At 38.1% G+C, this 12,046-nt stretch overlaps 1 protein-coding gene across 1 annotated transcript in view; it reads right to left on the minus strand.

Moving 5' to 3' along the window:
- HAO1 (hydroxyacid oxidase 1) overlaps positions 1 to 12,046 on the minus strand; it is a 53,945-nt gene that overhangs the window by 13,973 nt on the left and 27,926 nt on the right. Inside the window, exon 4 of the mRNA XM_039224598.1 lies at positions 1,521 to 1,696. Coding sequence (XP_039080529.1) covers positions 1,521 to 1,696 — 176 coding nt within the window. The remainder of the gene's footprint in view (positions 1 to 1,520; positions 1,697 to 12,046) is intronic.

Below are 12,046 nucleotides of genomic sequence, written 5' to 3' on the forward strand. Positions count from 1 at the left end.
GATATCATGGCAAAAAATCAAACATTATCTGTCATTCTAAAATGGAACCTTCTCTAACCCACTTTTATAAGTGTCCATGCCCTGTTTTAAACCGCACCCTAACACTGCATAGATTTGTATCTCAGCACCTCTAACATCCTATTGCCTCCAAATTCTTGTTTTTGTGTCTGTCTCCTACAAGAATTGGATCTCCTCTTGGCCAAGGACCTCAAGTTACTATTATTTTTAACTTCAGCACGTAATATTCATGATACATATTTATACAATGAATACCTTCATGAGTGAATAACTGAATGGATGCATGAATGAATGGGGTAGAAACTTCAGGTTGATGTTCTTTAGTATCTACAGTTGAATGTAGGTATAGGAAGTAGTGCTAACAATCATGGATGACAATATGTATGCCAGTTAAGTAAGTGAAACTGTTGTTTAAAGATATCTGTAACACTAGGAACTCTTCTTTGATGTGTAATCCACAGAAAGTTTGAACTAGTACAATGATCAATAGGAAAGAATATAACAATATTTTTAAAAGCACAAATGATGATAGATCTGGATTTAAATGTATCTCCACTATTTAAAAGTTTTGCTGCACCCATTCTTTTACTTTTATTAACTTTATTTCTGCATGCTTAAGGTCAAATAGATAAAGCCAGGGGCATGCCAACAGCTTTATAAACAGGGACCATGTAACTCACATATTCAAGTAAATCTGATGAAAATATTTTGATTAGAAGTTGTTGGAAAAAAATAGAAGTTGTTGCTAACCCTGAGATAAGTTAATAGAATCTCTCATCTCAGAGCCACTTACTCAAACATTCAAATTTAAAATAATAAGGTTTTGGCAGTTTTCTATATAATTAACTAGAAAAATGTTTTCAAAGGCAGGAAAACATTTTTGTGGGTGAATACATTTATACTCCAAATTATTGAAGTCATTGGTACTTCCCTGTGAGATTTGAATATATGTGGATACTAGGGAAGCAGTCAGGTTTCTTAATACCTGCGGCTTGATATTTGAAGATTTTAATGTTGCAGTCAATAATTCTTTATAGGGAGGTGATGTGGGATTCACCACACTCAAAAATAAGTTCTAGTCATTGGAATTTGCAAAGAACAGGAGAAAAACAGAAAAGGTTTTTAAAACGGTCTGTCATAATATCAACCTTGGGTTTCTTCTTGGTCTAGGAGCAGCTTGTTGTAGCTTTCAGCCAAAGCAATGAACTCAAGACATTTTGCCTAGACCTTGTCAAGCTCCATGATTTAGTGATGGCTCCGAGATAAAGCAATAGAAATCCAATGCTTTAAAAAAAGGGTAACTTCTTACTTCATGAGAGCCAAGGTCTTCAGTGTATTACCTAAGAACGAGGAAATATTTACTCACAAACATCAACATGGAGAACTGAGAGATGGAATGTCTCCTTAGATTTCCATGTTAATTTTTCCTGGTTATTTTCTCTTAAAAATATCATGATTATATCTACAAAGAATCATGAGATAAGTATGAGAAATACACAAACCTCTTAATATGCCTTTTGCAACAATTGGCAGTGATGTCAGTCCCCTCAGCCACTTAATATCCTTCCAGCTGATGGATGGGTCTATTGCTTTAGCTACATATGTAGCAAGTCCACTGTTGTCTCCAAAATTTTCCTTTGGAGAAAATGCTAAATCATTGGTTTCAAAATTTTTCATTCTGAAATAGAGATACATAAAATGAGAATTTCCCAAAGTTAGAGATACTATTACAAAGACTCATTCAACGAAAAATGAAATGTCAGCCTCTCAAATCAATTAGATGTTCCTCAACCATCTGTAGGTTGGTTGCATGCATATTTCCCATGTTTTGAAGTAAGATTCCAGACTACGTGTGATAATCACTATAGACTCTTTCTCCTGCCCTACTATTATGCTGCTGGTGGTGATGGTGGACACAGGGAGTAGGGGGAAGTATTTCCCAGCCCGTGAATTGTCAGCTCTTGTTTCTTCCTCTTCCATTAATTGTATTCTCTGAAGCTGTCTGCCTACTGACTCAACTTACCAATCTTTCAGACAATCCTGACCAGAGCATGAGTTTTCCAATTACCAAGATCTTCATTTCTTTGCCTGTGGTATGACCACTAAAATATGTGTCAACTGATTGTGCTAAAGGATACCTAGATAGCTGGTAAAAATTATTTCTGGATGTGTCTGTGAGGATGTTTCTGGAAGAGATTAGCACTTAAATCAGTAGACTGAGTGAAGATGATAACCCTCTTGATGTGAGTGAGCATCATACAATCTATTCAAGTCCTGAATAAAACAAGAAAGTGGAAAGAAGACAAGTTTGTTCTCTGTGCTTGAGGCTGGAACATCCATCATCATCTGCCCTTGGACATTGAACCATCTGGTTGTCAAGCCTTCAGATTCAGGCCAGAACTTACACTATCATCCCCTGGTCCTTGGGCCTTCAGATTCAGATGGGGACTTTAACCATTGGCTCCCCTCGTTCTCAGGTCTTCTGGTTTGGATTGGAAGTATACCACTGATTTTCCTGGGTCTCTAGCTCATAGACAGATGAGATTGTGGGACTTCTCAGACTCCATAATTATGTGGGTCATTCCCTCATAATGTGTGTGTGTGTGTGTGTGTGTGTGTGTGTGTCCTACTGGTTATTTTTCTCTGGAGAATCTAGTACCTGTGACTTTCTCCTGCTCCTGGAGCCCTAGTAACCACACACACAGGAGACCTGAAATGTCAGGAATGTTGGCATATAAATACCCCAGCTTCTTTACCCCTAAGCAGGCAAAATCTGAGATAGGTTCCACATATCTCAGAATTTCCAATCAGGATTGAGCTTCAGTTGCTGCAGTTGGAGCTGTTTTGGTAACATGCCCCTTGTTTGCTGCCTCCTTTTCCTCACACCACTTCCCCTCTCAGTATTCATTTAATCTTCCAAAGAAACTATTTGCATTTAAATCACTGGCTGACAGTCTCCTCCTAGGGGAACCCAAATTGAGACACAACCCCACTGAGTTGCTGCCTTTCCCTGTGTCTAATTTTGTTGACCCAATTTAGACCAGGATTCTCTAACATATTTGCAAGACTCTGCTACTGGCTCATTCTATACCTGAAGTCTTTTCTCTTGGCTTAACATCCTGATATCCTGACTAGAGTTTGGCAGTTCCCTGAAGCAGGGACAAAGTTTTTTCTGCCTGCACCTCTGATCACTAACTGGATAGATGACCATCTGGATACACAATGGCATCCCTCCTGTGACTTAGCTGCCTACAGACCCAAATCCAATTGCAAACTTCATCTCTCCACAAGGTTGTCTTTGAATGATGACAGTGACCTGGATTCACCTTGCTTTTCTGCACATTATAAATTACCTTGCTAGCCAATCTCCAATTTGGATTAAATACAACTGTATTAAGTACTTTCTTTCCTCCTGCTAGTTCTGCCATTGAATATATAAAGGATTTTGGACCAATGACTATAACAATTTTTATATAAAGCTAGAAATACATAGGCACACTATTTTTAATTTTTAAAAAGAATCATAAGACTCCTTTAGTACAAACTAGGCTTAATATTTTTGGTACACTTCCAGCTAAAATAGCTCGTTGTGTAGCTCGAGTGGCATACATTCTCATGAGGACATGACCATTCATATCCCATCTCACTCTATTCAAGCCATTGGCAACGTTTTCTCAATAAGGATTGAACAGTTTCTCCTATAGTTTCATTGACTCAGTTGACCATTAAAGATCACAGAAAATTCCGACTTCATGAGAGTCTTACTGGTACCCATCTATTTGTTGAGATTTGGTTCGGAATTTAGCGGAAACACCTAGGTATTTCTTTTTATCAAACCATACAGGGTTGGACATTTTATAACAGCCTTTGGTGATAAAATGTACTCATCTTAATTTGAATTAAGCTAAGCTTTTGGTCTATAAACATACCCTTATTATGAAAACCTATTCCAGAATACTACCTAGAAATGATATTAAGTGATATTAAATTCCAAACTTTTAAATAATATTGTTAATAAGAAAAAGGTTACGTCTGTCTATTCCACAGCAAGACCATGGGGGAAAAGAAGAAAAACATCTGTATGTATATATACTCTGCATAGCACCCCACCCCCATCCCAAACAAGCTACAGTGTTTCAGCAGGGGCGGGGTAGAAGGGTGAAATGGATAGGAAAAAACAGAAACATGGATAAAATTATATAAATAACTGTTGTTATTCTTGGATGGTGAAATGCAGATCAACACTTGAATGAATGTTGCCTTACAGAAATTTCAGTGCACAATGAAGCCTTGTTGTTACTCTAAAACGTTGTTCAAAGCCAGAAGCCAAGAAAAAGTTTTCAGATATCTTGACAGAGACCCACGATGGAGTGTTTTACCAGTGCTTCTGAAGGAAACCTCCGTGAATACTATTTTTATTCGAATTATGACATATACACAAGAAACACTAAAAGTGGCTGCTGATAACCACAGTGTTCCATTTCTTAGGGAAGGAAAGGAGCAACATCAAAATAAGAACACAATTACTTAGGACTCAAATCTCCAAATCCCAACCTGTTTAATAACCCAAAAGCAAAGGAAAGAACTGACTGTGTAAGAAAATGATTGTGCCTTGAATGGCCCCTAAATGTAGTTTTCGATGTAATGTAAAAATCATTTTAGCTTTTAGTAAGTTAGCATTATGACAATCATAAAAACTACTAAAGAAAGTTAAACAAGCCATTGAAAATCAATTAACACTAACGATAATGAATATTATTGAGAAATACATACTATAAGCATGTAAATATATTCTGTAAGTATTTTTTATTGTTTTATTGTTTTTTTTCTTTCTTTCATAGTTTATGGTCAAATTGATTTCTATATAACACCCAGTGCTCATCCCAGTGCCCTTCTCCATGCCCATCACCTCCCTTCCCCTCTCGCCCACCCCAATAAGCCCTCAGTTTGTTCTCAGTATTCAAGAGTCTGTCATGGTTTGCCTCCCTCACCCTCCCCAATTATTTTTCTCCTTCTCCTCCCCCATGGTCCTCCATTAAGTTCCTCCTAATCCACCTATAAAGTGAAAACATATTGTGTCTAACCTTCTCTGCCTGACTTATTTCGCTCAGCAGAACACCCTCAACTTCCATCCAAGTTGCTACACATGGCCAGACTTCATTCTTTCTCATAGCCATGTAGTATTCCATCGTATAGATAAACCACATCTTCTTGATCCATTCATCAGTTGATGGACATTAGGCTGTTTCCTTGATTTGGCTAATGTTGAGAGTGCTGCTATGAACATTGGGGTCCATGAGCCCCTATGCATTAGCACTCCTGTATCCCTTGGGTAAATTCCTAGCAGTGCTATTGCTGGGTTCTAGGGGAGTTCTATTGTTAGTTTTTTGAGGAACCTCCACACTGTTTTCCAGAGGGGCTGTACCAGTTTACATTCCCACCAACAGTGTAGGAGGGTGCCAATTTCTCCACAACCTTGCCAGCATCTATAGTCTCCTGATTTGTTCATTTTAGCTACTCTGGCCAGCGTGAGGTGATATCTCTGTGTGGTTTTGATCTGCATTTTCCTGATGATGAGGGACGCTGAGCATCGTTTCATGTGTCTGTTGGCCATCTGGATGTCCTCTTTGGAGAAGTGTCTGTTCATGTCTTCTGCCCATTTCTTCACTGGATTATTTGTTTTTCAGGTGTGGAGTTGGTGAACTCCTTATAGATTTTGGATACTAGCCCTTTATCTGATATGTCATTTGCAACTATCTTTTCCCATTCCGTCAGTTGCCTATTAGTTTTATTGATTGTTTCCTTTGCCAGGCAGAAGCTTTTTATCTTGATGAGATCCCAATAGTTCATTTTTGCTTTTGATTCCCTTACCTTTGGGGATGTGTCAAGTAAGAAATTGTTGCAGTTTAGGTCAAGGAGGTTGTTTCCTGCTTGCTCCTCTGGGTTTTGATGGCTTCCTGTCTCACATTCAGGTCCTTTATCCATTTTGAGTTTATTTTTGTGTATGGTGTGAGAAAATGATCTAGTTTCATTCTTCTGTATGTTGCTGTCCAGTTCTCCCAGCACCATCTGTTAAAGAGGCTGTCTTTTTTCCATTGGATACTCTTTCCCGCTTTGTCAAAGATTAGTTGGCCATACATTTATGGGTCTAATTCTGAGTTCTCTATTCTATTCCACTGGTCTATGTGTCTGTTTTTGTGCCAATACCATACTGACTTGATGATGACAGCTTTGTAGTAGAGGCTAAAGTGTGAGATGGTGATGCCTCCCATTTTGGTTTTCTTCTTCAATATTACTTTAGCTATTCGGGGTCTTTTGTAGTTCCATACAAATTTTAGGATAGTTTGTTCTAGCTTTGAGAAGAATGCTGGTGCAATTTTGATTGGGATTGCATTGAATGTGTAGATAGCTTCGGGTAATAATGACATTTTAACAATATTTACTCTTCCAATGCATGAGCATGGAATATTTTTCCATTTCTTTGCATCTTCTTCAATTTCCTTCATAAGTTTTCTACAGTTCTGATCATACAGATCTCTTATATCTTTAGTTAGGTTTATTCCTAGGTACTTTATGGTTTTTTGTGCAGTTGTGAATGGGATCTGTTTCTTGATTTCTCTTTCTGTTGCTTCATTATTGGTGTTTAAAAATGCAACTGATTTCTGTACGTTGATTTTGTACCCTGCGACTTTGCTGAATTCATGGATCAGTTCTAGTAGGCTTCTGGTGGAGTCTGTCAGGTTTTCTATGTAGAGTATCATGTCATCTGCAAAAAGTGAAAGTTTGACTTCTTTGCCAATTCTTATGTTTTTTATTTCCTTTCGTTGTTTGATTGCTGATGCCAGGACTTCCAGCACTATGTTATGTCATGTTCCTGATCTCAGGGGGAAAGCTCTCAGTTTTTCCCCATTGAGGATGATGTTAGCTGAGGGCTTCTCATAAATGGATTTTATGTTGTTTAAATAAGTTCCTTCTATCCTGACTTTCTAAAGGGTCTTTATTAATAAGGGATGCTGTATTTTGTCAAATGTTTTTTCTGTATCTATTGACAGGATCATATGGTTTTTATCTTTTCTTTTGTTAATGTGATGTATCACATTGATTGATTTGTGAATATTGAACCAGCCCTGTCACCCAACATGAGCCCCACTTGATCATGGTGGATAATTCTTTTCATGCACTGTTTTATGCTGCAAGTATCTTGTTGAGTATTTTTGCATCTGTATTCATCAAGGATATTGGCTTGTAGTTCTCTTTTTTTGCTGGGTCTCTGTCTGGCTTGGGAATCAAGTGATACTGGCTTCATAGAATGAGTCCAGAAGTTTTCCTTTGATTTCTATTTTTTGGAATAACTTGAGAAGAATGGGTATTAACTCTGTTTTAAATGTCTGGTAGAATCCTCCAGGGAAGCCATCTGGCCCAGAGCTCTTATTTGTTGGGAGATTTTTGATAACTGATTCAATTTCTTCCCTAGTTATGGGTCTGTTCAGATTTTCTATCTCTTCCCATGTCTATTTTGGTAGTGTGTGTGTGTTTAGGAATTTGTCCATTTCTTCTAAGTTGTCCACTTTGTTGGCATGTAATTTTTCATAGCATTCCCTGATAATTGCTTGTATTTCTGAGGGATTGGTTATTATAAATCCATTTTCATTCATGATTTTGTCTCTTTGGGTGCTCTCCCTTTTCTTTTTAAGAAGCCTGGCAAGAGGTTTGTCAATTTTGTTTATTTTTTCAAAAAACCAACTCTTGGTTTCATTGATCTATTATATCTTTTTTTCTGGATTCCATATTGTATATTTCTGCATTAATTTTTATTATTTCTCTTCTTCTACTATGTTTGGGGTGCTCTTGTTGCTCCTCTTCTAGTTCCTTTGGGTGCGCTGTTAGATTTTGTATTTGCGCTTTTTCTAATTTTTTCCAATAGGCCTGGAGTGCATTGCACTTTCCTCTTAGGACTGCCTTTGCCGCATCCCATAGAGTTTGGATTGTTTTATTTTCATTTTACTTTGTTTCCGTATATTTTTAAATGTTTTCTCTAATTGCCTGATTGGCCCATTTGTTCTTTAGTAGGGTGTTCTTTAACTTCCATGTTTTTGGAGGTTTTCCAGGTCTTTTCCTGTGATTGATTTCAAGTTTCATAGCATTGTGATCTGAGAGTGTGCATGGTATGATCTCAATTCTTTTACATTTATTGAAGACTGCTTTATGAGCCTGTATCTGATCTATCTTGGAGAATGTGCCATGAGCACTTGTGAAGAAAGCGAATTCCATAGCCTCAGGGTGTAGAGTTCTAAATATATCTGTCAAATCCATCTGGTCCAATGTGTCATTCAAGTCCATTGTTTCTTTAGTGATTTTCTGTCTAGTTGATCTATCCATTGCTGTAAGTGGAGTATTAAAGTCCCCTGCTATTAGCACATTCTTGTCCATAAGATTTTTTCTGTTTGTGATAAATTGTCTTACATATTTGGGTGCTTCCATATTCAGTGCATAGACATTTATAATTGTTAGCTCTTCCTGATGGATAGACCCTGTAATTTTTATAGAATGCCCTTCTTCATCTCTTGTTACTGCCTTTACTTTAAAATCCAGTTTGTCTGACATAAGTATGCCTACTCCAGCTTTCTTTTGACTTCCAGTAGCATGATAGATATTTCTCCATCCCCTTACTTTCAATCTGAAGGTGTTCTCAGGTCTGAAATGAGTCTCTTTTAGACAGCAAATAGATGGATTTTGTTGTTTTATACATTCTGCTACCCTATGTCTTTTGATTGGATCTTAGTCCATTTACATTCAGTGTTATTATTGAAAAATATAGGTTTAGAGTCATTGTGTTCTTTGTAGGATTCATGTTTGTAGTGGTGTCTCTGGTACCTTGCGTTCCTTACATTTCCATCATAGAGTACCCTTGAGAATTTTGTAGGGTTGTTTAGTGGTGATGAATTCTTTCAATTTTTGTCATTTGGGAAGACTTTTATCTCTCCTTCTATTCTAAATGACAGGTTTGGTGGATGGAGGATTCTTGGCTGCATATTTTTCTCTTCATCACATTGAAGATTTCCTGCCTTTCCTTTCTTGCCTTCCAAGTTTCAGTAGATAGGTCTGTAGCCACTCTGATAGGTTTCCCTTTGTATATTAGGGCCCTTTTATCCCTAGCTGCTTTCAGAATTCTCTCTTTGTCCTTATATTTTTCGAGTTTCACTATGATATGTCATGCAGAAGATCGATTCAAGTTACATCTGAGAGGAGTTATCTGTGCCTCTTGGATTTCAATGTTTATTTCCTTCCCCAGATTGGGGAAGTTCTCAGCTATAATTTGTTCAAGGACTGCATCAGCGCCTTTTCTTCTCTCTTCCACTTCTGGAATTGCTGATATGGATATTGTTCCGTTTGATTGTATCACTCAGTTCTTGAACTCTCCTTTTGTGCTCCTGGATCAGTTTATCTCTCTTTTTCTTGGCTTTCTCTTTTTCTATAATTGTGTCTTCTAATTCACCTATTCTCCTCTCTGCCCCTTCAATCCATACATTGGACACCTCCATTTTATTATGCACCTCATTTATAGCATTTTTAAAATTCATCACAACTATTTTTAAGCTCCATAGTCTTTGTAGCAATAGCTTCTCTAATGCCTTCCATGCCTTTTTCAAGCCCAGCAATTAATTTTATGACTCTTGTTCTAAATTCTTGTTCAGTTATGTTGCTTATATCTGTTTTGAGCAGTTCTTCAGCTGTCATTTTTTTCCTGGAATTTCTTTAGAGGAGAGTTCTTCTGTTTCATCATTTTGGCTAGCTCTCTGTCTCTTGTTAGTTTTAAAAGCTTGTTATGCGCTCTGCACCTGCGACTACTGCTATATTAAAGAAGGTTCATTGAGTGTCCAGGGCCTGTCCATTCAGGAAGTGTTCTTTAAATGGTGTCTCTTGGTCTCTCTTGTTGAGACTTTGGTTATTTTATTTCCCTACTTGTAGTGGTATTTGGGACTCTCCACCATGTGTACTTTGGCTTGTTTCTTGAAGTAGCCCTGGAAAGGAAAACAGACAGACAAACACACAAGGAACAAAGGCACACAAACGCAGAGACAAATCCAACAAACAAGCAAACCGAAAGGAAAAGAAAAAGAGAAAAAAATTAAAAAAGAAAGGAAAGGGAAAAGAAAAAAAAAAAAGACAAAGGACAGCCTAAAAGCATAAAACCAGAATTCCCAGCTACAAATAAAGAGCAGGGTGTATGCAGTGCTGATGGAAGAAAAAAAAAAAAAAAAAAGACAAAGGACAGCCTAAAAGCATAAAACCAGAATTCCCAGCTACAAATAAAGAGCAGGGTGTATGCAGTGCTGATGGAAGAGCATATACAAAGAGAGAAATCACAGGCAGGGAGAAAGTGAAATTGGACAGTGACAAGGCAGAGAGACTAAGAGGCTTAATTCAGAAAGAGAAAGAGGAGAATATGGTAGGAGGTGACGAGAAAGAAAGAAAGGTAATGTTACTCAGAGAAACTATATAGTCTGATTACTTCAGATTGAGAGAGATAGAAAGGTAGTGGTGAAAGTGTAGAATATACATCTAGAGAATGGATTAAATGTGACTGTTTAAGCAAATCAATGACCAGAGTGTCCAATCCAGCAGAAGGGAGGGATATGAATGAGACAAGGGACTTTCTATCTGAATAGAAAGAATTGATCTAGAATTAATCACAGCATTGCATCCATATTGGTCTTGCCATAACCTCGGTAAAAAAAAAAAAAAAAAAAAAAAAAGCAGCTCTCTAGCGGGAATGGGTGTGGTTTGGTGTAGGCAGGTTTAGCCCCCACTGTGGTCCCACGGGTTGCTCCCTGAGGTCCTGCCTTGGTGGTTGTGGAGAGAAAAATGGCGGTGCCCCAGTCCCTTCTCAAACAAAGCATTGCAAATCACTCTTTTGGGTCCAATCTCCATATGCCACAGGCATAGCCAAAGTAGCCCGTGTTCTGTGCCCCAAGCCCCGCCTCATTTCCAAGTCTTAGTCCATGCACTTTATTGATCCCGCCTGAAATATAATTCCACAGACCAGGCTGCTTCCCAGCCGGGGACTGAGCTGGGAGAGTTGTGGAGCAGTTTCTCCTGGCGCCACCCGGGACTAGGGCACCCAGCCTAAAGTCAGCACCACAGCTAGAAATTGGATCACTTTCCATCCTTATCCAAGGTTTTTCTCTTCTCCAGGGACAGTTCTATGCATAGTTTCAAGGCTGTTTCTCTTTCCCTTGATTCTCCGCAGCTCCCCTCAAAGTGGACTCCCACCCCTCCCTCAGTGTCTCCAGGTCTCTGCCAGTTTTTATCTTCCCCAGTTTGCACTCACGCACCTATGAGTGGACTTTGTCTCTTTTTCTCCCCGACTCCTGCAGTTCAGTGTCTTATGGCTTCAGGCCTTCTCTGTTTGAGAGATGGAGGCAAGGGAAATATATGGAGCTCCCTACTTCTCTGCCATCTTGCCTCCTTCTGTCTATACTGCAAGTATTGATGATGTGACATTAAAGACAAAGCTATGTGTCTCCATGGTGGGAAACAAAATATAAAACTATAACCAGTAGAGCCCATGATATCTACACAGTATTAAAGAGAGATTCATAATACATATAGAAATTTGTGCATGGGTCACCAGCTTTTAATGCTGGCTAGGAAAACATTTGTATTGAGAATGTAACCCTGCCAATTTCTTCCTCAATGTGCTGGGCAGTTAGAAGAAATGTTCAGGGCAGGATTTTAAGTTTGAGCTCAAATTCTTGTTCAACATCTTAGTAGTCATGTTTTATTGGGTAAATCTCACCCAATTATACTAGACTTTATAAAATATATAAAACTATATATATTTTATATATAACTTATTACATAATTATAATTTATTATAGTCTAGTATAATTTCATTGATAGATTCAACATTACTTACTGAGCACCTACTATGTGCCAGGGTTTTAGATGTTAGGATATACCAGTAAGTAAAACAACCAAAAATACCTGGCTATTTAGAGTTGACATTCTAACAAGGGAAGACAGA

The sequence above is a fragment of the Hyaena hyaena genome, unplaced genomic scaffold, assembly GCF_003009895.1.
Source record: "Hyaena hyaena isolate Hyena2069 unplaced genomic scaffold, ASM300989v1 scaffold_16, whole genome shotgun sequence".
Classification (NCBI taxonomy): domain Eukaryota; kingdom Metazoa; phylum Chordata; class Mammalia; order Carnivora; family Hyaenidae; genus Hyaena; species Hyaena hyaena.